The sequence below is a fragment of the Hypanus sabinus genome, chromosome 3, assembly GCF_030144855.1.
Source record: "Hypanus sabinus isolate sHypSab1 chromosome 3, sHypSab1.hap1, whole genome shotgun sequence".
NCBI classification, from domain to species: domain Eukaryota; kingdom Metazoa; phylum Chordata; class Chondrichthyes; order Myliobatiformes; family Dasyatidae; genus Hypanus; species Hypanus sabinus.
In genome coordinates, this window is record NC_082708.1 from 103,695,395 (window position 1) to 103,722,482 (window position 27,088).

The 27,088-nt window shown below is 41.3% G+C and overlaps 1 protein-coding gene across 2 annotated transcripts in view; it reads right to left on the reverse strand.

The window, feature by feature from the left end:
* cpz (carboxypeptidase Z) overlaps nucleotides 1–27,088 on the reverse strand; it is a 74,322-nt gene that overhangs the window by 42,546 nt on the left and 4,688 nt on the right. The window contains exons 2-4 of one of the 2 annotated variants that reach the window (XM_059964885.1): nucleotides 5,275–5,304; nucleotides 4,187–4,561; nucleotides 82–282 (exon numbers count right to left, since the gene is read on the reverse strand). In XM_059964885.1, the coding sequence (XP_059820868.1) occupies nucleotides 82–282; nucleotides 4,187–4,561; nucleotides 5,275–5,304 (606 nt within the window). Of the gene's footprint in view, nucleotides 1–81; nucleotides 286–4,186; nucleotides 4,562–5,274; nucleotides 5,305–27,088 lie in introns of both variants that reach the window. The other variant, XM_059964883.1, reaches the window with a different exon arrangement.

Below are 27,088 nucleotides of genomic sequence, written 5' to 3' on the forward strand. Positions count from 1 at the left end.
TTCCAGTAATATTATTCCAAACAAAGATACTGAAAATAAATGGTGGGAAGAGAATTGACAAGATTAACATGAGCTACTTACGCTCTTCATGTTCACCAGGATTGTCTGAGAATTCAATTACGTAAAGGTCTTTGCCTTCATAGCTACGGCCCAGAGTGTACAATAACGATATATCTGCACAGATTGACGCAGTCTGCTTCAGCAACCTTTTCATTTCCACATAACTGTGGTGTCTGAACTCCAGTGAGATAGGGAAGACATCAGGCTCATCTATCATACTTTCTTCTGTCAAAGAAAATGACCGTGGCTTAAACTCCAAATGCAAATCTATGTGTAAGTTTGACAGATTGAACAAATAGTTCTTAAATATATAGTGAGTCAGATATGCTTCACTCTACCATCCTTGCTTTATTTTCCTTTAGTTACTGTTCAGTTTCTTTCACATATGAGAGAAAGGTCTGTTCCTGATTTTCTTTAAATGAAAAATCTAGAGAACTCTACAGTGATGCCTAATCTGGCATTGTCCCACTTGTAGCTTGGTTCAAGTTAAAACAAACTCCAAACGCAATCAGATCATTCGGCTAGAAGAAATATGAGACAACGTCATTGGCAGCTTGACCTACTGACCCACAGTCTACACCTGAGAAGCTCAAAAGTGATTACTTAAATGTGAACAACTTTTATTTTTAGAATAAATTAACTTGGAGGTTTATGTTCGGCTTGATGTTATTTGGTGGTAGCAGGCATGAGGAGCCAAAGGTATTACAGGAAAATTGTGAGCATGGATAGAAGACCAGCTAAACTAACAGAAGGCAAATAGTGAGTATAAAGAGGCCATTTGCTGGCTGGTTGCTAGTGTCTGGTCGTGTTCTGCCAGGATCACTGGTGGATCCACTTCCTTTCACATTATGTATTAATGACCTGGATGACGGAATTGATGGCTTTGTGGCCAAGTTTGCAGATGACGCAATGATAGGTGAAGGAACAGATAGTGTTGAGGAAGCAGGGAGTCAGGAGAAGGTCTAGGTCAGGTTGCTTAGGTTGGCAATGAAATGGCAGATAAAATGCTGTGGAAGGAAGTGCACTTTGGTTTAAGGAATAAAGGTATGATAATTTTCTAAACAGGGACAGAATTCAGAAATTGGATGTGCAAGTGGACTTGGGAGTCCTAGTCATAAACACAAGAGATTCTGCAGATGGTGAAACTCTTGAGCAACACACAAAACATTGGAGGAAATCAGCAAGTTAAACAGCAACTATGGACAATCAAAAGTTTTGTGCTGAGATCCGACATCAGGACTAGACAAAGAGGGGGCAGAAGACAGAATAAGAGGGAAAGGGGAAGGGGGAAAGAGTTCATGCTGGCAGGTGGTAGGTGAGACCAGGTTTAGCAGGGGAGTGGTGATAAACAGGGAGGTGATAGGTGGAAGAGGTAAAGGGCTGAAGAAGAAGGAATCTAATAGTAGAGCACAGAAGACTATGGAAAAGAGGGAAGGATGAGGGGAATCAGAGGAAGGTGATGGGCAGGTGAGGAGAAGGGGTGAGATGATAACCAGAATGGGAATGGAAAAAGAGAAAGGGGAGGGGAAAATAATTACTGGAAGTTAGAGAAATCGGTGTTCGTGCTCTCACCTTGGAAGCAGCCCAAATGAAATATGAGGTGTTACTCCTCCACTCTTCAACCAGCAGCATGGGTAACTTCACTCACCCCAACACTGCACTGATTCCACAAACTATGGACTCACCTACAAGGGCTCTACAACTCATGTTCTCATATTCATAGATATATTTATGTATTTGTCTATCTATTTATTTATTTGTTTGTATTTGCACGCTGGTTATTTGTGTATAGTTTTTCACTGATTCTACCGTATTGCTTTGTTCTACTGTGAATGCCTGCAAGAAAATGAATCTCAGGGTAGTATATGGTGACATACAGGTACTTCGATAACAAGTTTACTTTGATCTTTGAGTGTGGCCTCATCATGGTGATAGAAGATGCCAGAAACAGATATGTCAGAATAGGAATGGGAAGTCGGATTGAAACATAGCCATCAGGAGATCCTTACTTTTGTGGTGGGTAGAGTGCAGGTGCTCAACAAAATGGCTGTCCATTCTGCATTAGGTCTCATTGATGTACAGGAGGCCACACTGGGAGCATAAGATACAATAGTCACCCTCACAGATTCGCAGATGAAGTATTGCCTCACCTAGACAGATCACCCAACAATCTGGACTCCACAGCTGCATGTGGTAATAAATTCCACAAATATACCACTCTCTGGCTAAATAAATTTCTCTGAACCTGTGTTTTTTAAATGGGCACCCCTCTATCCTGAGGCTGTGCCTTCTTGTCCAGACTCACCCACCATGGGAAACATCCTTTCTATATATATTCTGCGTAGGCCTTTCAACATTCGAAAGGTTTCAATGAGATTCCCCCTCATCCTTCCAGCAAGTACAGACCCAGAGCCATCAACCATTCCTCGTATGATACCCCTTTCATTCCCTGAATCATCCTTGTCAACCTCCTCTGGACCCTCTCCAATGCCAACCTATCTTTTCTAAGTGAGGAGCCCAAAACTGTTCACAATACTCAGGGTGAGGCCTCATGCATTGATAAGTTCCAGGAGTGAAATCAGTGGAAGGAATGAGTGGAAAAGAGAGTCACATCAAAATCAATCTCAATGAAAAGCAGGGAGTTGGGGGATGGAGGGACAGACGTGCTTGGTGGTAGGATCCTGTTAGAGATAGCACAAGTTACAGGGAATGTGTGCTGGATACAGAGATTCCAGGGTGCTATGTAGGACATCTCCTATCAGGTTTCTTCATCTTCATCCTTTTACCTCTTCCACCTTATTACTTCCTAACTTCTTACTTCATCCCCACTGCCCATCCATGCTTACTGACCTTCCCCATCACCTGGCCTTGTCTACAAGCTGCCAGCTTGTGCCCCTTCCCCTCCCTTGTTCTAGCTACTGGCTCTTTCCTTTCCAGCCCCGATGAAAGGTCTTAGCCTGAAACGTTGACTGTTTAATCCTCTCCATAGATGATGCCTGACTTGCTGAGTTCCTCCAGCATCTTGGGAGATCTAGTGCAGGATTCCCTAAGAAAAAACCTGCAGATTGATTTGTAGTAAGGAAGGCAAATACAATGTTAGCATTCAATTCAAGAGACCTAGAATGTAAAAGCAAGGATGTAATACAGATGCTTTATAAAGCATTTGTCAGTCCACATTTGAGAGCAGTTTTGAGCTTCATATCTAAGGAAGAATGTGGTAATATAGGAGAAGATCCAGGGGAGATTTACAGAATAATCCCAGGGATAAAAGGGTTAACTTTTGAGGAGTGTTTAGTGGTTTTAGTCCTGTTTTCCCTGGAGTTTAGAAAGATAAGGGGGCATCTCATTGAAATCTACCTAAATTGAAAGGCTAGACAGAAAGGACATGGTGAGGACCATTTCATTAGTGGAAGAATCTAGGACCAGCGGGCATAGTCTCAGAATAAAAGTACTTCCCCTTTGAACAGAAATGTGGAGGAATTTCTTCAGCCAAAAGGTGCTGAAGTTGTGGACTTCATTGCTACAGACAGAGTATATTTAAAATAGAGGCTGGTAAGTTCTTATTAGTAAGGGTATCAAAGGTTATGGGGAGGAGGCAGCACGAGGCAGGGGAAAATAAGTCAGTTATGTCTGAATAGCAGAGCAGACTTGATGTCTGGTGACAAATGTTCTAAATCAGCTCCTATATTTCTTCATCTAGCAAGGGAATAAGTTGGCATTTTACTGGAACAGGCTGTACATGGGTGGCAAAGTGGTGTAGTAGTTGGCATAACGCTTTACAGTACCAGCGACCAGGGTTCAATTCCAGCTGCTGCCTGTTGTAATTCTTGCCTGTTGCCTGTATAATTCTTGTTCATACAATGCAAACTCGGGGAGATGAATGACAGGTGGCTGAATCAATAAATTTAGGTTTGCATTTCCACCCAAGTCAAAATTTCATCAAGGGATCAGATCTATTTTTTTCACATCTCCTTTGCATGACACACGCTTGTTCAGATGCCAGCTGACGTGTTAAGCATTTCTGGAATTTTCTGTTTTTAATTCAACTTTTTAACATGTTCTGTGGAAGCTGAAAACAAATGCTAATACATAATCAATTATCCCACCAAAATGGAAATGTACCTACCTGTGTATCTTCCTACTGGATCGTAGCAACCCTCTTCCTCACTTACAAAGAACCGATCACAGTCCATGAAATATGGCCATGCCATTTCTATCATTTTAAATGTATGCTGGCAGTCTCTTTTAAGTGCTTCACAAGAATGTCTGCAGGGTTTCAGAATCACGTTGTTCTCACATCGTGGTGCTATGATGGAACAGCCCAGCAATTTGAGGTCCAAAGTACATTCCCCATTCAGCAGGTTGTCCAAGACACTAATAAGAACATACTCTGGGCTCATCTCTGCTTCTAATCTCGACACTTGACCAATCAGGTTGGGAAACATAATCTTTGAGTAGGACGCAACAGTACAGTAACTTAGGTGATTGTTTATACATTGTGCTGCAGAAACAGAAAATGGAATATGTTACTAATGTTAGCTGTTCAATGCCAAGCTCTGAGAAAAAGAATGGAAAGTGATTGACTTAATTAGATCAAAATGGTAATATTAAAATTAATAATTTAGACACGTACAGAATTTATTAAACAAAACAAAAAAAATCAGAACAAGCAGCACTTCACTTGGTTTTGTGACTTTTAACATTAGCTGCCGACTATTTCAAAAGAACTTCACATCATCAAGTTTGCCAGCATTTGCAAAGGTATGTTGTGCTGTCAATAAAGCTCAGAGGCAAGGAGTGAGCCTGCATCCAAAGCTTCAGATCAGATACGTTAAGCGATTCTGAGAAGTTCCATTCTACTAGCTTGCTCCCCACGAGAGTATGTCCTGTTCTGCATATTATTTACTTATCATGAAGGCCCAATGTAATTAGGAATGAAAAACAGCTTAGGAAATTAAATAACTGGCAATATCACTAATTGAGTAGAATTTCTTACACACACACACTGAATAGAATTATAATAATATTCCTTAAGGGGTTAAACATCAAGATGCTTCTCTCACCAATATGGAACTATAACAGAACTTTCTTCTGAGTTTTCAGCAAAGCATCTGGAGCAGGATTGTGATTTTTTTAGAGTTACATGACTAATTTATGTTTCACTGAAAGTTTAAAATCCATCAAAGTTGATAAGATAAAAATGTGTGCCCTTACCTGTCTCGACAGGCTGAGTCTGACAATAGCCTGAAAGAAATAAAGCAGTGGTTAATATAAATATATAAAAGCTGGCTGCCACACATGGGAAGGGCTACTTCTGATTGGAGTCCTGCATCATAAAGCAAGGGTATCTGCTTTAATTACCCTGCAGAGTGTAATTAAGCTCCAACCTTTGATTTTCCTTAGTTCAAATAAAACAGGTTACTGCTCATGCAAACATGAGTTAAACATCCGGGCTGAATGTTCTTCCTTGCAGACTGCCACTGCTCTGCCCCCTGCAGGCCGGCTTGTCTTCAGCTTCCATTTCTCTGCACAGATGCAGCCCCTCGCAAGCGGTCGTGAGGGTATGCAGGTGTCAGCAAAGATCAAGATGCTGGAAGCGCTTTGATATCTCACCAAAGACTCTCGCAGATTTATACAGATGTACGGCAGAGCGCATCAATGCCAGGTATGGAGGCTTTGGAGCACGGGATGGAAAGAGGCTGGGGAGGATAGTGGGCTCAGCCAGTTCCAAGATGGACACAACCCCTCCCCATCATTGGAGAGATCTTCAAAAGACAGCGCCTCAAGAATGCTGCATGCATCATTAAAGACCCTCACCATCCAGTGCATGCTCTCTTCTCATTACAACCATCAGTGAGAAGATACCACAAGCTGCAAACCCTCACTCAATGTGAAGTACAGCTTCTTCCATTCCACTGCTGAGATCAGAACAGTCTACTAACCTACAAATATCACCTTGCGATTCCTCATATGCACTTTTTTTGTGATGTATAGTAATTTTTATGTCTTGCACTGTAACTGCAGCCACAAAACCACAACTTCCACAACAGATGTCAGCCATAGTAAGCCTGATTATGATTATGACTCTCAACATCACAGGTGGGTCATGGACCATTTATGAAGACTAATGATTGGTCAATGATACAGGTTGGTCTACATTTCAGGACTGTGAATGGAGAGAGAAGAGAGCCTTTGCATAGAGGTGTAGGGGAAAGAGGGAACGGTCAGACAAAGGCTCATAGGTAATAAGTTGAGCCAAATGAAGGGGTTCATATTGTGCAGATGGAGTCAGGTGAGAGGGAGGAGAGGGAAGAGCAGATAACAGCAGGGTCCAATAATGCAGGGGTGATGGGCAGATGGAGTCAGGTGAGAGGGAGGAGAGGGAAGAGCAGATAACAGCAGGGTCCAATAATGCAGGGGTGATGGGCAGATGGAGTCAGGTGAGAGGGAGGAGAGGGAAGAGCAGATAACAGCAGGGTCCAATAATGCAGGGGTGATGGGCAGATGGAGTCAGGTGAGAGGGAGGAGAGGGAAGAGCAGATAACAGCAGGGTCCAATAATGCAGGGGTGATGGGCAGATGGAGTCAGGTGAGAGGGAGGAGAGGGAAGAGCAGATAATAGCAGGGTCCAATAATGCAGGGATGAGGGCAGAGGGAACTAGATGGGGGAGGATAAAGACACTAAGTAAGGAAGAGGAAGGGATGGAAAAAGTGAGCAAAGGAGACACGGGATGCTGGGTGGACCCAGGAATGTGAAGGGAGCACAGAGGATCTAGGTTTCCTGAAATCGGAAAATTTAATGGTCATACCCTACTAGGACATCTGAGTGGAAAATGAAGTGCTGCTCTAGTTTGCATTTGGCCTCATTGTGTCAGTGGAGAAGGCTGTGTACTGAAAGCTCAGCATGGGGATGGGAATGGGACAGAAACTGAAATGACTTGCAAGCAGAAGCCCAAAATTACCATTAGGAACAGAGTACTGGTGCTTTATAAAACTGTTCCTAGTCAGTGCTTGATCCCACCATTCATGCAACATTGCAAGTGTCAAATGCCTTAGACCAGGTTGGAGGAAGTGCTTGTGACTCTCTGCCTCACCAGGAAGGGCTGTTTAGTTCCTTGGATTATGGTGAGGCAGGAAGTGTTAGAACATCCTGTTCTTGTGGGGGAGAAACTTTCTGCTCTTGGTATATCCATATTTGTTCACCATCTATTTATGTTGCTCATTAACAGTAATGTAATGAGATTTTGATTAAGCATATTACTTTTTAATTAGTAATTAATAGGTAGTGGAGAGCATATTGACTGGTTGCATCACAGCCTGGTAGGGAAACATCAATGCCCTTGAACGGAAAATCCTACAAAAGTTTGTGGATTTGGCCATCATGGTAAACCCTCTCAACCATTGAGCACATCTACATGAAGCACTACTGTGATCAGGTAGAAAGCAGAAAACCCTCAGACTCACATCACCAGGTTCAAGAACAGTTACTACCCCTCAACCCTTAGGCTCTTGAATAAAAGAGGATAACAGCACTCACTTACCCACCCATTGAGATGTTTGCACAACCAGTGATCTCACTTTAAAGACTCTTTATCTCATTATCTCATGTTCTTGTTATTTATTGCTGTTTATGTTTGGATTTGCACAGCTTGTTGCCTTCTGCACTCTGGTTGATCTTTCATTGATTCTGTTATAGGTACTATTCTATCAATTTGCTGAATTTGCCCACATGGAAATGAATCTCAGGGTTGTATATTGCGACATTTATGTAATTTGATAATAAAATTTTCTTTGAACTTTGAATTTGGAATTATTTAATTATTTTAATCAATTGTTTTAATTGCCTCTGACAAAACAATGTAAGGCACTTTGATAATAGTGAGCTGAGGGCAGAGCCTTGGTTTCCCCAGTCAAAACCTGGATAATGCTGAGAGCCAGTTCCGCTCTGCACAATGGCCATATCTCGTGTATGCCACAGCAGAGAGGTGTAGCTAAAAGACTGGCTTATGGCCTAAATGCAGCTCAAAATCTTGCTGAACAATTATACTTTCAACATTGGCCAATAATGCTGTCAACTCTCTGCTAAAGGAAGTGATACAATATATACTATGCCACCACTTTGTGAAGTACGTCCTGTGGCCACTGAGTGTATGCCCATGGTGATCTGCTGCTTTAACCTATCAACTTCAAGGTTAGATATGCCGTTGTTCAGAGATGCTCTTCTCACCACCACTGCATTACTGTCACCTTCCTCTCAGCTTGAACCAGTCTGGCCTTTCTCTCTCATTAACAAATGTTTTCACCCATGGAACTGCTGCTCACTGGCTGTTTTTTAGTTTTTCTCACCGTTCTCTGTAAACTCGAGAGACTGTTGAGCATGAAAATCCCAGGAGATCAGCAGTTTCTGAGATAATCAAACTGTACCAACAATCAGTCACTTTGATCACATATCTTCCCCTTTCTGATGTTTGGTCTGAACATCAACTGAACCGCTTGGCCATGTCAGCATGCTTTTATACATTGATGTGTTGCCACATTATTGGCTGACAAGATATTTGCATTAACAGAAGGTGTACAGGTGTAAGTGTATATATTCACTTCTCAAGTAGGGTTCTAGTTAGGAATGTATGCAGACACTTAAATGTGGTTATTTTGACAGAGCACATTAAACACACATTTTGCAGAAGTTTACACAAACATTCCTATTGTAATCCTGGTTACGAATAGCTATTTTTTGGTCACCCACCTCTATATTGTCTTCTGGTTGAAAGCAGCCTCTACATAGCATTGGTTTTGCTTTTGACACTGGGGTATTAAATGGGTGTGCTGGTGAAGATTCAATAAATAATCTTGCTTTCCTAGAGCTTCAGTGAGGAGTGTTAAACAGTAATCTCTCTCTTCCTGCTAGAAGTTCATTTTGCAGGATGCTGGCTGGGATCACAGAGTCATGTATCACTTGGTACCGATAGATAATAGGGCAAACCCAGGGATCAGAATGTCTTCCTGTACTTCATGCAAGATTAAAATGTGTTATTTCCAGTAGTCATACAGACTGAAGAACTGGATGGTGCATTGGGGTAAGAATTTAGCAGCAGGAACCTGCCCCACTAGGAGTTCCCAAACAGACTGCTCATCTGTCAGAGCAGGAGAAAAGCTGCAGGCATAATATTGATAGGGAAAGACCAAATAAAATTAGCTGAAAGACAAGGCTGGAGAGCACGGAGATGTTTAATGGCAAGCAGAGTTTGGTGGGTAGTGGTCGGTTGCTCCAGACTCATTTTTACTTCCACACATTGGATTCATCAATGCTCTGCTAGTTGAGATGTTAATACATATATGGGGTTGAAGGTATAGTCACGTAACAACATATGAATCTTAACGAGGTTCCAATTCAAGCAGATGTCTCATCCTTTTTCTGTGAAGCTGCTGATAACTGGAGTCCAATTTTACATTCTCCTTTCTCCATCACAGCTGTCTTTGATCTCAACCTGTCCATCAAAGAGGTCTTGGAGGCAATAGATTCAAAGTTTTATTGTTTGGGTTTGAATATCATTACTCAGGTAAAATATTAGAAGACACCCAAGTCCAAGAAACTTCAGACCTCTTTCAGAATCAATAACAAACAAAGTGGTAGTTCAAGAGAAATTTTTTTAATGTATTTTCCTATTTTTTTGATATTGGAAAAAAATAAGTCAGACAATATGACTGGTTACTGTACAGCTGACTAAAGAGAAATGAGGCATCTTGTGAAATTAGCTACAATTTTAGATTCGAGTTACACAATTCACTTTGCAGAATTGTTGCTTTATGACATTTATGTATGAGGCTTTGAGAAATAATGAGACTTTCAAGTCAAACTATAATAATGAAAACCCTTAAAGAAGCAAACAGCTTATTAAGTTCAATGCTGTTGTAAGATTTATATTTTTGTTAAATTTTGTTGAAAGCTTCATTTTAGGCTTTAATTATTCTGAGACCAAAGTAACAATTTGGTGCTAATTTTCAGAATGCATTATGGATTGTAAACAGATTTACACAATGTCAGTAGGAACACCTTCATAATGGTCGTACCAAACTATCAAACGTGCCAGTACATTGAAGCCAATGTGATTTCTACATTTCAACAGTGTGTACATTTCAGAAGAACCTCAATGGCCATAATACACTGTGGATGTTCTCAGATTGTGGAAGACCACAAGGCCATAAGGTATAGGAGCAGAGTCAGGTCACCTGGCCCATTGAGTCTGCTCCGCCATTCAGTTATGGATGATCCTTTTTTCTATCTCCTCCTCAACCCCAGTTCTCAGCCTTCTCCCTGTAACCTTTGATGCCATGTCCAATCGAGAACCTTTCAATCTCTGCCTTAAATACTCCCAATGACCTGGCGTCCACAGTTGCATGTGGCAACAAATTCAGCAAATTCACCATCCTTTGGCTAAAGAAATTTTTCTGCATCTCTGTTTTGAAAGGACACCCCTCTATCCTGAGGCTATGCCCTCTGGTCCTGGACTCTCCCACCATGGGAAACATCCTTTCCACAACTACTCTGTCTAGGCCTTTCAAGATTCAAAAGGTTTCAATGAGATCTCCCCTGATCCTTCTAATTTCCTGTGAGTACAGAGCTCGAGCCATCAAACATTCCTATATAAGAACCCTTTCGTTCCTGGAATCATCCTTGTGAACCTCCTCTGGACCTTCTCCAGGCCATGATACAGTGACACTAGAACCACTAGCTCACAATTTCAGAAATAATCTTCATTTGCAATGCTATCTGTGTAGAATTCCCACATTCTCCCTGTGAGCCTGTATATTTCTCTCTAATGTTCCAGTTGTTACGAATGTGCCACAACTCTGAGGGGCTGAAGGGCACAAAGTAGCCCCTCCTTTTTGAGAATCGTAAGATCGCCATTAATTTGGGTCTGGGACCCAGGAAATGAGAGAGAGACACGCAGAATCCACAAGGGTTTGGAATGTGTGTCCTGGCCTCAGCGATACAAAGCCATGGATAACAGCTATTGTCTCTTGGAGACGGAATTGTGTATTGAGTACTGTACTATTCATTGACGCCCTCAGGGGATGACCAGAGTGGGCTGGTTGAGGGATTGCATCATCCCAACCTGATTGACATCTGAGACCCCGTGAGTAAGGATAAAAGAGGGTCTGGGGAACAACCCCTTCAGACGCATCAGGAGAAACGTATGAGACCGGTGGGGACTTGTGTGTGTCCATCCTTGCTCAGATGAAAAGTCTTCCATGGAACGGCCTCGCTAAAGGACAAATGCGGATCAAGATCGGATGAAAGGAAAGGCCGGCAAGTTTCAAAAATCTGTCTTTCTCTCCAACCAAAAAGCTGCAGCCTGAATAAACTGAGTGACTTTTATATTTCCATCGGACAATACATTATCCCCAGACAACGATAGAGCTTATTTCTTATTGATTACTATTATACCCGCACTTTTAGATTTAGTATTGACGATGTATATTATCTGTATGTTTGCATTGATATTATTTTTGTGTATTTTTATCAATAAATACTGTTAAAAGTAGTACCATCAGACTTCAACAGACCTCTCTATCTTTGCTGGTAAGTGACCCAGTTACGGGGTACGTAACACAGTTTTCAAACAGGTGGCAGTGCTGTGCTGGCTGGTAATCATCTGCAACTGTAAATTGGCCCCAGTGTAGGTCAAATGAATCAGACTTGATGAAATGTGGTATGTGGACTCTGAAAGGTGAGTGCGTGAAGACTGGTGTGGACATGGTGCCTGAAGGCCTGTTTCTGTGCTGTATAACTCAGTAGATGAGAGAATTCCCTTTACTTTTCCGAAGTTAACAAGTCAGCTTTGCACAGGATGATAAAGTTCTTAAAGAAATTCCCAAGGAAGACCACAAGATTGGGTGTCATTGTTAGATTCATGAATCAAGCTGTTACAGTGCAATGGGATCGACTGGGAAGACAGGCAACTTGAGATAAATCTCCTTTTCTGTACCTGTATTATTTTGTACATATGTGCTAATAATGATCATGTTAACTTATGGCCATGAATCTTATTAAGTCTAGCTCCTACACTGGCAAAAGCTTATTAGCTTTAATGAAAACACACATAAAGTTCTTTTTATTACTGTGAATTCTCTGAACTTGTGATTTAATTATCATTTCTATATTTCCTTATGATAAAGAATGAGGCCATTTCAGACCATTGAAATTATCACATAGCAGTCTCATTTGTCCAGCAATATATTCTAATAAGTAAATTTGTGGCTGACACAAACTTTGGTTGAGTTGTGTGTACAGTATAAATATTAGAGATTCCAGCTCTGATCCCTTTGGAACACCACTCATAACTGACTTGCAGTCAGCCTGTGGAAAGCGGCCAGAGAGTGAGTGGGCCAGTGAAGGAGTGGAGATTTGAGACTTTGACTCGAGAGATTCTGGCAGTTTTGGTAGTTGGACTGTGCAATCAAATCAATCAAAATTTGAATAGCTCAGCAGAAAGCCGTTGATTAGACAATCAAGATTTGAATAACTCAGACTCAGCAGAAAGCAGCTGATTGGGCAATCGAGGTCAGGTGACCAAGCAGTTTGAAAAGCTCAAGCAAATAAATAGAGGGTTACCTCAAGTGGAGTGGCCTGTGGAAAGTGGCCATTGAGTAAATGAGCCAGTGAAGGAGTGGAGACTTGAGGGTTTGACTCGAGAAGCTTCGACGAGAAGAGGCAGAGGACGAGCTTCACTCCAAGTGAGGTAAAGCTGGGTAAGGTCCTTTCAAAGGAGAAAGTTTCAAAAGTTGAGGCAAGTATTGGGTAGGTCATGGCAGCTGAGATCAGACCCATGGTTTGTTCATCCTGCAGCATGTGGGAAATCAGGGATACTTCCTGATCAGGAATATGTGCAGGAAGTGTGTCCAACTGCAGCTTCTGGCAGACTGCATTGAGCGTCTGGAGCTGCGATTGGATTCATACTGGAGCATCCGCGATGCTGAGAAAGTTGTGAACAGCATGTTCAGTGAGTTGGCCACACCATAGGTAAAGGCTACACAGGCAGAAAGGGAAGGGGTGGCCATTAGACAGCGTAGCAGTAGACAGGTAGTGTAGGAGTCCCCTGAGGTCATCTCCTTCCTAAACAGATATACTGTTTTGGATACTGTTGGGGGAGATGTCTTATCAGGGGAAGGCAGCAGCAACCGAGTTCATGGCACCATGGGTGGCTCTGCGACTCAGGAGGGAAGGAAAAGGAGTGGGAGAGCTATAGTGATAGGGGATTTGATTGCAAGGGGAATAGATTGGCGTTTTTGCGGCCACAAATGAGACTCCAGGATGGTATGTTGCCTCCCTGGTGCAAGGGTCAAGGATGTCTCTGAGCAGCTGCAGGACACTCTGGAATGGGAGGGTGAACAGCCAGTGGTCATGGTGCACATAGCTACCAACGATATAGGTAAAAAATGGGATGAGGTCCTACAAGGTGAATTTAGGGAGTTAGGAGATAAACTAAAAAGTAGGACCACAAAGGCAATAATCTCTGGATTACTACCAGTGCCACGTGCTAGTCAGAGTAGAAATAGGAGGATTGGAACAAGTTCTGGGGGAGGTGGGACCGGTATAAACAGGACGGTCTGCACCTGGGCTGGACTGGATCCAATGTCCTAGGGGGAGCGTTTGCTACTGCTGTTCAGGAGGCTTTAAACTAATGTGGCAGGGGGATGGGAACAAGTGCAGAGATAGAAGGGCGTAAAATGAGGGTAGAAGCAAAAAGTAGTAAGGTGAAAAGTAAAAGTGGCAGACAGGCAAATCCAGGGCAAAAAGAGCCACTTTTCAATATAATTGTATAAGGGCTAAGAGTGTTGTAAAAACAAGCCTGAAGGCTTTGTGTGTCAATGCGAGCAGCATTCGTAACAAGGTGGATGAATTAAATGTGCAGATAGTTATTAATGAATATGATATAGTTGGGATCACAGAGATGTGGCTCCAGGGTGACCAAGGATGGGAGCTCAACATCCAGGGGTATTCAATATTCAGGAGGGAAAGACAGGAAAGAAAAGGAGGTGGGGTAGCATTGCTGGTTAGAGAGGAGATTAACACAATAGAAAGGAAGGACATAAGCCTGGAGGAGGTGGAATCACTATGGGTAGAGCTGCATAACACTAAGGGGCAAAAAATGCTGGTGGGAGTTGTGTACAGGCCACCTAACAGTAATAGTGAGGTTGGGGATGGCACTAAACAGGAAATTAGAGATGTGTGCAATAAAGGAACAGTTATAATGGATGACTTCAATCTACATATAGATTGGGTGAACCAAATTGGTAAGGGTGCTGAGGAAGAGGATTTCTTGGAATGTATGCGGGATGGTTTTCTGAACCAACATGTTGAGGAACCAACTAGAGAGCAGGCCATTCTAGATTGGGCATTGAGCAATGAGGAAGGGTTAGTTAGCAATCTTGTCGTGCGAGGCCCCTTGGGTAAGAATGACCATAATATGGTGGAATTCTTCTTTAAGATGGAGAGTGACATAGTTAATTCAGAAACAAAGGTTCTGAACTTAAAGAAGGGTAATTTTGAAGGTATGATAAGTGAATTAGCTAAAATAGACTGGCAAATGGTACTTAAAGGGTTGACGGTGGATATGCAATGGCAAGCATTTAAAGATCGCATGGATGAACTACAACAATTGTTCATCTCAGTTTGGCAAAAGAATAAACCAGGGAAGGTAGTGCACCCATGGCTGACAAGGGAAATTAGGGATAGTATCAAGTCCAAAGAAGAAACATATAAATTAGCAAAAAAATGCGGCACACCTGAGGACTGGGAGAAATTCAGAGACCAGCAGAGGAGGACAAAGGACTTAATTAGGAAAGGGAAAAAAGATTATGAGAGAAAGCTGGCAGGGAACATAAAAACTGACTGTAAAAGCTTTTATAGATATGTGAAAAGAAAAAGATTGGTCAAGACGAATACAGGTCCTTTACAGTCAGAAACAGGTGAATTGATCATAGGGAACAAGGACATGGCAGACCAATTGAATAACTACTTTTGTTCTGTCTTCACTAAGGAGGACATAAATAATCTTCCGGAAATAGTAAGGGACCGAGGGTCTAGTGAGATGGAGGAACTGAGGGAAATACATGTTAGTAGGGAAATGGTGTTAGATAAATTGAAGGGATTAAAGGCAGATAAATCCCCAGGGCCAGATGGTCTGCATCCCAGAGTGCTTAAGGAAGTAGCCCAAGAACTAGTGGATGCATTAGTGATAATTTTTCAAACCTCCTTAGATTCCGGATTAGTTCCTGAGGGTTGGAGGATGGCTAATGTAACCCCACTTTTTAAAAAAGGCAGGAGAGAGAAACCGGGGAATTATAGACCAGTTAGTCTGACATCGGTGGTGGGGAAAATGCTAGAGACGGTTATCAAAATGTGATAACAGCACATTTGGAAAGAAGTGAAATCATCAGACAAAGTCAGCATGGATTTGTGAAAGGAAAATCATGTCTGACAAATCTTATAGAATTTTTTGAAGATGTAACTAGTAGAGTGGATAGGGGAGAAATGTGGTATATTTAGATTTTCAAAAGGCTTTTGACAAGGTCCCACACAGGAGATTAGTGTGCAAACAAAGCACACGGTATTGGGGATATGGTATTGATGTGGATAGAGAATTGGTTGGCAGACAGGAAACAAAGAGTGGGAGTAAACGGGACCTTTTCAGAATGGCAGGCAGTCACTAGTGGGGTACCGCAAGGCTCAGGGCTGAGACCCCAGTTGTTTACAATATATATTAATAATTTAGATGACAGAATTAAATGCAGCATCTCCAAGTTTGCGGATGACTCGAAGCTGGGCGGCGGTGTTAGCTTTGAGGAGGATGCTAAGAGGACGCAGGGTGACTTGGATAGGTTAGGTGAGTGGGTAAATTCATGGCAGATGCAATTTAATGTGGATAAATGTGAGGTTATCCACTTTGGTTGCAAGAACAGGAAAACAGATTATTATCTGAACGGTGGCCGATTAGGAAAAGGGGAGAGCAATGAGATCTGGGTGTCATTGTACACCAGTCATTGAAGGTGGGCATGCAGGTACAGCAGGCGGTGAAAAAGGCAAATGGTATGTTGGCATTCATAGTAAAAGGATTTGAGTACAGGAGCAGGGTTCTACTGCAGTTGTACAAGGCCTTGTGGTGAGACCGCACCTAGACTAGTGTGTGCAGTTTTGGTCCCCTAATCTGAGGAAAGATATTCTTGCCATAGAGGGAGTACAGAGAAGGTTCACCAGATTGATTCCTGGGATGGCAGGACTTTCATATGAAGAATGACTGGATCGACTAGGTTTATACTCACTGGAATTTAGAAGATTGAGGGGGGATCTTATTGAAATGTATAAAATTCTAAAGGGCTTGGACAGGCTAGATGCAGGAAGGTTGTTTCTGATGTTGGGGAAGTCCAGAACGAGGGGTCACAGTTTAAGGATAAAGGGGAAGCCTTTTAGGACTGAGATGAGGAAAAACTTTTTCACACAGAGAGTGGTGAATCTGTGGAATTCTCTGCCACAGGAAATAGTTGAGGCCAGTTCAATGGCTATATTTAAGAGGAAGTTAGATAGGGCCCTTGTGGCTAAAGGGATCAGGGAGTATGGAGAGAAAGCAGGTACAGGGTTCTGAGTTGGGTGATCAGCCATGATTATACTGAATGGTGGTGCAGGCTCGAATGGCCGAATGGCCTACTCCTGCACCTAGTTTCTATGTTTCTATAACACCCCTCTACAACTACCTTCTGTCTTCCATGGACAGGCCAATTTTGAACCTAATCTATCAAGTCACCATTGATCCTATGCCTGTAATCTTCTACATCAACTGACCATGAAAGACCTTGTTAAATGCCTTACAGTGCAGAATGTGTTAGTGTGTGAACACAAAGAAATCTTATGGTCACTCAAATCCCAACAGATTTCCTGACTGATTCTCTAAGTTCCAGAATGAAAGCTCAGAATCCACTCTGAAGGCTGTGCCAGAAAGTATAGCGATTACTGCAGAAGGTCCTGCAGTGTTATAGAAAAGCCAGAATATCTGACCTGTAATGACAATGAAAATACAGTCTGAGCCATATTCATTTGCCTTTAACTGTTAATATTCATGGTGTTAATTGTCATTGATAAAAATGACTTCATTACTTACAGCAGTTATAAATTTTACAAAAAAATGTCTTGCATTCTAGCCTTAATTTTGCCTGTTTCAGAATGAATCTCATAGCAATCACTATAGCAATAACAATTTCTGTAAACATAGTTGGTATATTATTCAAATAATTTAAAAGAAAATTAGATAGTTATTGAATTGGTGTTAAAAGTCTTTATATCAGAAACTATACTGCCACTCTATTCATCCTTTCTGCATGAAATGCTGTCATAGGAAAGCAGTGTCCATTATCAGAGATCCCCACCACCCAGGTCACACTCTCTTCTTGCTGCTTCCATCAGGTAGAAAGTACAAGAGCCTCAAGACTCACAGCACCAGGTTCAAGAACGGTTCCTACCCCTCAACTATCAGGCTCTTGAATAAAAGGGGATAACTACACTCTCTTGCCCCATCATTGAGATTTTTCCCATAGCTGATGATTTCACTTTTAAGGACTCTTCATCTCAAGTTCTCTTTATTTATTTGTAGTTATTCATACTTGCATTTGCACTGCTGTTGTCTTCTGCACTCTGGTTGATCTTTCATTGATCCTGTTTTAGTTACAATTCTATAGATTTGTTGAGTATGCCTGCAGGAAATGAATATCAGGGATGTATATGGTGACATATTTGCACTGCGATAATAAAATTTACTTTGAACATAAAACTTAAAACTTAGTTATTTTTGAAGCCATGGATGAATACCAACTCACTATCCAAACATTGTTTACATTAATTATAGAAGATGCCCGATATGTGTATGAACAAATCACTAAAAGGTAGCAGGCAGGTTCAACAAATGGTTAAAAAAGCAAGCAACGTTTCTGGCTTCATTGAAAAGGAGCTGGAGCTTCAAAATGGGTATGTTTTGTTGCATTCCTATGGAATGCTGGTGAAATACCGTGTAACACACACAAAATTGCTGAAGGACTCAGCAGGCCAGGCAGCATCTATGGGAAAAAGTAGTCGATGTCTCAGGCTGAAACCCTTTGGCAGAACTGGAGCAAAAAAGGCTGAGGAGTAGATTTAAAAGTTGGGACGAGGGGACAGAGAAACGCAAGGTGATAGGTGAAACCTGGACGGCGAAGGATGAAGTAAAGAGCTGGGAAGTTGATTGGTGAAAGAGACAGAAGGCCTTGGAAGAAAGAAACGGAGGGAGGAACACCAGAGGGAGGTGATGGACAGGCAAGGAGATAAGGTGAGAGCAGGAAAAGGGGATGGGAAATGATGAAGCAGAAGGGGGCATAGGGGGGCATTACCGGATGTTCGCGAAATCGATGTTCATGCCATCAGGTTGGAGGCTACCCATACAGAGTATGGATGGCCACTGGGAGACCCTGCTTTTCCTCGCAGATGGAGTGTAAGTGCTCGGTGAGGCAGTCTCCCAATCTACGCCGGGTCTCACCGATATATAAGAGGCCATACGGGAGAACCCATCTCAGTATATGACCCCAACAGACTCTCAAGTGAAGTGTTGCCTCACATTGACGGACTGTTTAGGACCCTGAATGGTAGTGAGGGAGCAGGTATAGGGGCAGGTATAGCACTTGTTCCACTTGCAAGGACGAGTGCCAGGAGGGAGATCAGTGGGGAAGGATGAATGAACAAAGGAGTTGAACAGGGAGTGATCCCTGCACAAAGCAAAGAGCAGGTAGAAGGGGAAGATGTGGTTGGTGGTGGGATCCCATTGAAGATGGTGGAATTTTCAGAGAATTATGTGCTGGATGCGGAGGCTGGTGGGGTGGTAGGTGAGGACAAGAGGAATCCTATCCCTGGTAGGGTGGTGGGAGGATGGGGTGAGAGCAGACATGCGTGAAATGGAAGGGATGTGGTTGAGAGCAGCGTTAATGTGGAGGAAGGAAAGCCCCTTTTATTTAAAAAGGAAGACATCTCCTTCATTCTAGAATAAAAAGCCTCATCTTGAGAGCAGATGTGGTGGAGTCGGAGGAACTGAGAGAAGGGGATGTCATTTTCACAAGTTGCAGGGTGGGACAAGATATAGTCCGGGTAGCTGTGAGAATCAGATGGTTTATAATAGACATCAGTAGATAAGCTGTCTCCAGAGATAGAGACAGTGAGATAAAGAAAGTGTATGGAGGTGCCAGAAATGTGACAGGTAAATTTGAGGGCAGGGTAGAAGTCAGAGGGAAAGTTGACAAGGTCAATGAGCTTAGCATCGGTGCAGGAAGCAGCACCAAAGCAGTCATTGATGTAGCATAGGAAAGATGAAGGACAGACACCAGTATAGGCTTGGAACATGGACTGTTTCACGTAACTGACAAAAAGACAGGCATAGCTCAGACCCATGCGAGTACCCATGACTACACCTTTTGTTTGAAGGAAGCAGGAGAAGCCAAAGACGAAATTAATTAGCATGAGGACAAGTTCTGATAGGTGGAGAAGAGTAGTGGTGGAGGGGAACTGGTTGGGTCTGGTGTCCTGAAAGAAACAGACAGCTTTGCAGCCTTCCTGGTTGGGGATGGAGGTGTATAGGGACTGGGCATCCAGTGTGAAAATACGATGATGGGGCTCAGGGAACCTGAAATCATTGAAAAGATCCAGACCATGTGAAGTGTCACCGATGTCGGTAGGAAGGGACTGAACTAGGGGGGATAAAACAGAGCCGAGGTATGATATTGTGTACAGCTTTTGTCCTCTTAACTAAAGAAAAGATATGGTCATTCTGGAGGCAGTGTATTCACCAAGCTAATTTTTGGGATACAAGGGTTGACCTACCAAGAAAGCCCAAGTACTTTGGGCCTGTATTCTTTAGTGTTTAGAAGAATGAGGAGGGGCGGTATTTAAACATGTAAGATCCTATTGGGATTAACAGAGGGTAGGTGTTAAAATTTTTACACATATGGATGAAAACCAAACAAAGGCACATTACTATAAGGTGGGAGGTGGTGTGTGCAATGTTATTACTGCACCAGTGACCAAGTTCAATTCACCGTCGATTCTCTCCACACCCACGGGGATTTCCTCTGTGATCACAGATAAAACACATTCTAGGTGAGGGTCTGCTCTTGCAGGGCGATCTTGTAACCAATATTGAACTAAGCAGAACTGTAGGATGAGGGAAGCAACTTGGATGAAAAGCCAAAACAAAGAATGTGGAAGTGGTGGATAACTGACAAATGGACGAGGGAAGTACAGGCAGCAATAACTGAAAAAGTACACAGCAGTGAGAATGTAAAGCAATTCCCAGGAAATGGTGATGATTGTTTAAAACTAAGATTAATAGGGATTTCTTCTAAAGTATAGAGGGTGTGTGTTAAAGCAGAGAGGGCTGTGGAGGCTAGATGATTAGAGGCACTAGAAGAAGAGGAAGATACAATTCTGAAAGATTAGTAAACAGGAAATCATGGAATCTGGCACAGGAGTTACAGTCTGCAACAACTCAATTATGATTATCTTGAATGATGGAACAGGTTTGAGGGACAAAATGGCCTACTCCTTCTCCTATTTTATCTTTGTTCTTGGAATCTGCTGGGAGCTGTGACTGTGAAATGGTAGTATATTAAATACCAGACATTTAAGTCAGTTATTCTCAGTGGCAGACATGTGTTAATACATAATAGGTTGGTATTTTTTCCTCAGGGGTCATAAAACCAATGGGATTTCTCCTGCAGCCTCAGCGCTTTTCTCCTTCTCCTGACCAGATATATGGAGCCTGAAGTCAGGCTTCCACAAAAGTAGGCAGTTAAGGTATTAACCTTTTCCTGGGTCTCAGAGTGCACATGATCCCTCGGTACCACCTGTTTGTTCAAGAAAACACATCAGCATTTCCACTGCTTGAGGAGATTGAGGTGAGTGAGGCTCCCCCCTCCCCTTCACTAACCAGCTCTTACAGGAACTCCATCAAGACCGGATACATTACCATCTGGTACAGGAGTTGCAAGGCATCTGACTGCAAGTCCCTACAGATGATTGTGAGGACTGCTGAGAGGATCAGAGGGGTCTCTCATTCATCCACCAGAGATACATATTAGGAGTGTTGCATACAGAGGCCACTTAGCATTTTCAGTGATCCACCCCATTCATTCACCTATCTCTTTGATCTCCTACTGTTGTATATTTAATATTTCAGTAATATTCAAGTAATATTGTAAATATATTGTTTGAGTAAGCATTCTTTGTTTGCTTCCATAATTTATTGAGGGTTATATGTAAAAGTACGTGAAAGGCATACGTCATCACACCACCATATCATCTCGTTAAAGTGAAAACTAAATGTACATGAGTTATCCCTGGCTGTGTGTTTTTCTTTCAATTAGTTTTATGTTTTGGAGTTACAAAACAATACCTATCATCAGGCAGGAGGTACTGTAGCATTAGGACAACAACTGTTAGGATGGGAAACTCGTCCTTTCCCCAGGTTGTAAGAATACTGAACTCCCTGCCACCATCCAGATCTCATCATATAGGAAAAGCCAGTAGTGTTATACTGTTTACTTTTTGACTTGTGTCATAAATACCCCTTATCATTTGTTAATTTCCTAGTGGTACTATTATTTTATGTGTTGTGTATGTACTGTGTTCTGCACGTTGGTCTGCAGGAATGTTACTTCATTTGGCAGTATACATGTGCATGGTTGAATGATAATAAACTGAACTCAAACTTGAACTTCATGCAAAGGTGTCTGTCCATTTTGTCAGTGATCAATTCTGCTCTCCCCACTGTTCATCTGGGGGCTTGTGAAAGGGATGTGTAATACAGGAAATTACTTCCATTAATTTTCCCATCAATCAATATGGGATTAGAAAGTTGAGGTAAAACAAACCTTCCAGCAATTTTCTCAATTACACTCGTAGGTGAAAACCAAACAAAGGCATGTTACTATAAGCTGGGTGGTGGTGTGTGTAACAATATTACTGTATCGAGATTCAATCCTGATAAATTCACCACTCTTTAACTATGCTACAAGTACTTCCTGGTTTAAGCCAGTGTCATGTTTTGCACCATTCAGGTGTCATGCCTTAGTTACTTGGGGCATTGGATGATGAGAAAGGCGTAATATCTTTGGAGAAGAAATTTGTGTCTGGTCACCAACCGCTTACACATGAGTGAGAATGGCCACTGATTGTACTCACTTCCATGCATTTAGACCCACTGAAATCAATGAACTTCAGAACTTAAGGAGAAGCAGTGCTGAATTTTCATTTGGATGAAGAATGATTTCTTTACAAATTATTTAATTTCCTTTGAAATCCAATAAAAGAAGACAGGCAAATTAGCACAACATCTCAGACAAATATTTTGATGGTCAGGCATCACCTTTGGAAAAATGTTTCACCTATCACCTGGTGGTTCTGTCTCCCCTCCCCTTCCTTTTATATCTACTCCTCAGCTTTTTTTCTCCAGTCCTGCCACAGAGTTTCGGCCCGAAACGTCGACTACTTTTTTCCATAGATGCTGCTTGGCCTGCCGAGTTCCTCCAGCATTTTGTGTGTGTTGCTCAGATTTCCAGCATCTGCAGATTTTCTCTTCTTTGTAAATATTTTGATGAATGTTTTATATACAACAATGTCTCCTATGTGTTATTGTGGGCTACATATACCCGGTATGAATTTTCTGATTTAATTACATTATGTTTTCTGTTTCTTTATTTTGCTAATGCACACTATAATCATATCCAACTGGTGTCTCTAATTATTTTAATTTAACCATTAATCTATGTAAATAAGTTCAGTAATAAAAAATATTTTTTAATGATTCACTTAGTAAATTACTTTCAGGATACCATCATCTGCAATTGTGTTAAAATTCTTTTCTACCAAATCTGTATGGTGCAAAGCATGAGGATGGTTAAAACCACAGAGTACTTGTAGCAGAGCTAAAGAAATGATTTTCTATGGCATTTACAAATGGCAGAATTTAAGTAGCTGATTGGTGCCAAGTTTATAAATAGCATAGCTGACAAGCAAAAATTGTGTTCTATTACTGTTTTATAGGGTGTGTAAATGCCTGCTTTCATTAGGAGTGTTTAGTCAGGATGCTTTAGCCATCATGGTATGAAGCAAACTTGATGGGGTGGCTGCCTCTAAAAATTTCTTTGTCCTTATGCTCAGTTTCAAGGGCAAAAATAGTCAAACCAACAGAAGTAAAATTTTACAAAGTGTAGTCAAAGAAATAAAGGCAAAGGCAGGATGTATGTGAGGAAACAATGGGTATAAAAACTATAACTATGAAATATTGAATATAAATATTATCAATTTTCTGCACATGGCACAAAAGATAGCAGGAGAACTGATAAATATACAGTACATATTGTTACCAGAATATATAATACACTTTTGCAATCCTAATAGTGGAAATGGAATGGAAAACGCTGAGGCAGTAAATTGTCCTTTGCTTTAAAGTACTAATTAGAAATTAATTTTTTTTCTATATTCAGTTCACTGCTGATGTATGTTTGGTTTATGATCACAGAACTGCACAGTGTGAGCCTTGAGGCAATATTGTGCTTGTCCTTGAGAGAAGAATGTTGTTGAAGTTGGGGAACATATTGAAGGGAAAGTCATTGAACATAATGGGTAGGGTTAGAAAAAGAACGCAAAATGTGGTGCTGAACCACCCACAGAATTTTTACTGTAAAATCTATAAACGATAAAACATGGTATATCTGTTGAATAGTATAAAATATTCATAAAGATTGGCTTCAGCTTGTGTGACACACATTTGGAGCTTAATATGCATGAATTTTTAAAATAGAAAGTGTTTTATTTGTCTCCACAGGAAATTGGGTAGTGTCTTTAAAACGCTACAATGTATATACAGTTTAAATGGATTACTTATTGGACAAACCTCAGAATGGACCCACATCATTGATCAAACAACAAATTGCTGGATTACATTTCCCAGAATTTATCTTTAGCCATTTTGTATTCAACATGGATTTGTAATGCTTCTCAAAGGCCAACCCTCTGTCCCCATCGTGAGAGGTGGAAACGGGTAAGGCTTGCCAACAGGGCTCTGTTGAAGCTGTGTAGACCAATTCTCTGTACCGTGGATACAATGGATTACAGAAATATTAATGAATTCCAACCATACCATCGACATTGGCTGATGGAAATGGGAGGTCATCAATAACCTATACTCCACTGGGACCTAAGGGTCCAACAAGAAGATGAACTTCTAACAGACAAGTAATTGGGTCTTTTTATTCAGGTGGGATACAGTATTAACTGAACACATTACGATTACTTTTAATTCACAGAGAATATAATTTTCCAGAATATTTTTAACATATATAACTTAAGTTATGATTTTAATCAATGTCAGTATGCTCTATGTTATATAGTGGGCATTTGGTTCATTGCACATCTGTACGCAGAATGAAGCCACTGGCTGCTTGCCATACTGTTTGATATTTGGACACAAACTGAGATTACCTGTAGATTTCTGTTTTGGGACCAGCCATAAAAACTTGTTGCAGTTGACATTTCTCAAGTATGTGTCGGACATGAGGAAAAATTGCAAAAAGCTAGCCGCTGCCTCTGCTACTGAGCAAGACCAAAGAAACAAGAAGAGATAGTATCAAAAGATTGGGTTCCTGTCAAAATTCTCCATCAGCATGATCTTTTGCCCATAGGACAGGAAGTAGGTGTTGACCCAGAGCCTGACATGGAGCCTACACCTAGTAGTTGAACTCTGTACAGAAAAGAGGAGAACAGAAAGGCAACCAGCTGGCAATTGTGTGATTTCAGTGGAAAGACCAGAAGAGAGACCAGCCACTGAGTACTGTACAGACTCAGAGGATGAGGAAATGGGAGTATGGTATGCTTTCCATTAAGCAAACTCACCAAGAGCTGATGGAAGAGATACCTGAATCTCCCAGCCCTGACCTGGATATAGAAGGGAGGATTACCACTGGACAGTCAGGTGTGATTATGGCCAGTGAAGGGAAACTGGTCTCCAATATAATTAGGGATGAAGCCAAGTTCAGTTAGGTTGCAGGGAGACCTGAGCTGTTGGAAGATATCAGTGATAGACAGGGTGAGGCATCCCAAAATAGACAGGAACAGTCACATGGAGTGGCTGAAGATGCAGAAGCCAAGGATGAAGTAAGAAGGTCTCAGAGAGTCAGGAAACCCCCAGATAGGCTGGCATATAATGCACGGAGGATAACAAAGTGTTGCATCCATCCCAATAGTGAGATATGTTACCTCCATTTACAAATGGATTGGGGGTCCTGAAATCATGAAATTCATTTAAACACTGTGTTATTAATAATGGTTTAATAAGTTCCAAAGTCATGAGGACACGCTTATTTTTGGTGGGGGGAGAATGTAATGCCCTGGGTAAGATTTCTACTACTATGCTGTGAGGTATTTTATTTTAGATGTTTCCAGTAAAATCAGCATGTTATGCTGGAAGAGTGTTTTGGCTTGAGCTAAAGATAAGGAGCTATGTAGCCCAACTTAGGAATCTTGTGTCAACTAACCAGGACTGTCAAAGTACGCATTGTAACTTTCTGCCAGTGGGATGTGAGAGAAGATTCTAGAGAGCTTGGTGGGATGAGATTTCAGAGTATAATAGTCTGGTTTGGGGGCTTTTGGTGACAAGTGTGGCGAGGAGACCACCAGGGAAGACATCTGGATGATCCCTCTGAAAGGGAGAACAAAATGCAAGATGTGCTCCGTGAGAAAAGGATTCCAAGAAGGGAAGTTCTGTTTGTGGTTGGTGATGAGAATTCAGTGCCGTGAGTAAAGCGGTACACCCAGCTACTACAGAAACGAGCTCCAGCACCTATGTGCACAATTCGATTGATTAACTTTTTTTCTTTGTTTTCCTACTAATTGCTTGATAAAGCTGAAAATTCAAAAAGATACTTCCTTTGTCATTTTATACTGATGTGCAATCTGTCATTTCTTGGCAACCGATAATTGTGTATGGACAGTATATACACAACATTCATTACAATCAATATTCCTTAATTGGAATAACCAACTTTCTGGTTTGGTTTAACCCAAAATCATCCCAACCCTGGACATATTTTGGTTCTAAGTTCACGGCTGAGACACATGGCTGTTAGTAGAGCTAGCTAGCAAACCAAGGTGGTATACGAGCCCTGGTGAGAGGGTTGCATATATATTCATATGGATAGTAAACCCTTCATTCTGACTGACAACATAACTATTAGCAAAATACAATAATTCATCAAAACGATTTAGAGCATATAAGATTTTTTAATAAGATAAACTTAATTGAATATCACATTCTGATTTAAAGTATGATTTTCCAGGTGCACACAAGTTTCAATTAAAGAGATACAGGTTTATTTTATCATACAAGCCAAATGCATACAAGATGGTTGAAATACAATTGCTTGCTTGTCAAGACTCACAATCAAAATGACATTTTTAGGGTTTTGGGCCTAAAGCCCTTAATGTGGTACACATTCCCAACATTCAATGGAATCTGATATTTAAGGGAAAATATGTAAACACCAGAAACCACAGTAAAGCTGATTTAGTTGAAATTATATTGTTTAGATAGCAGAGTGTTGTTCTGTATCTGCTTATATTAGAAACTATTTGCACAAGTACTGGAGATGGAATTTAATTCCCAATAGCAAGGGAGTTGGGAAACAATTTTAAAAAAATGAAAAAATTCCATTACTTGGTTGGAACTAGCAAAATTTCTTCCTTAATGAGGGAATAAACTAAGTTTGTAAGACTTATGTTGTAAGAAAATGAACAAAAATAAACTTTGTTCCTCCCATCTCATAAATATTTACAACAAAGCAATTTCATACTTTTTGAAGAGTTCACCTCTTTTTGTACATTAGCCTCACTTTCTGCTTCACAACATTTGAAAGCATATATTCCTTTCCTAAAACCAGATAGAAGTAATGTCCCAATGTCA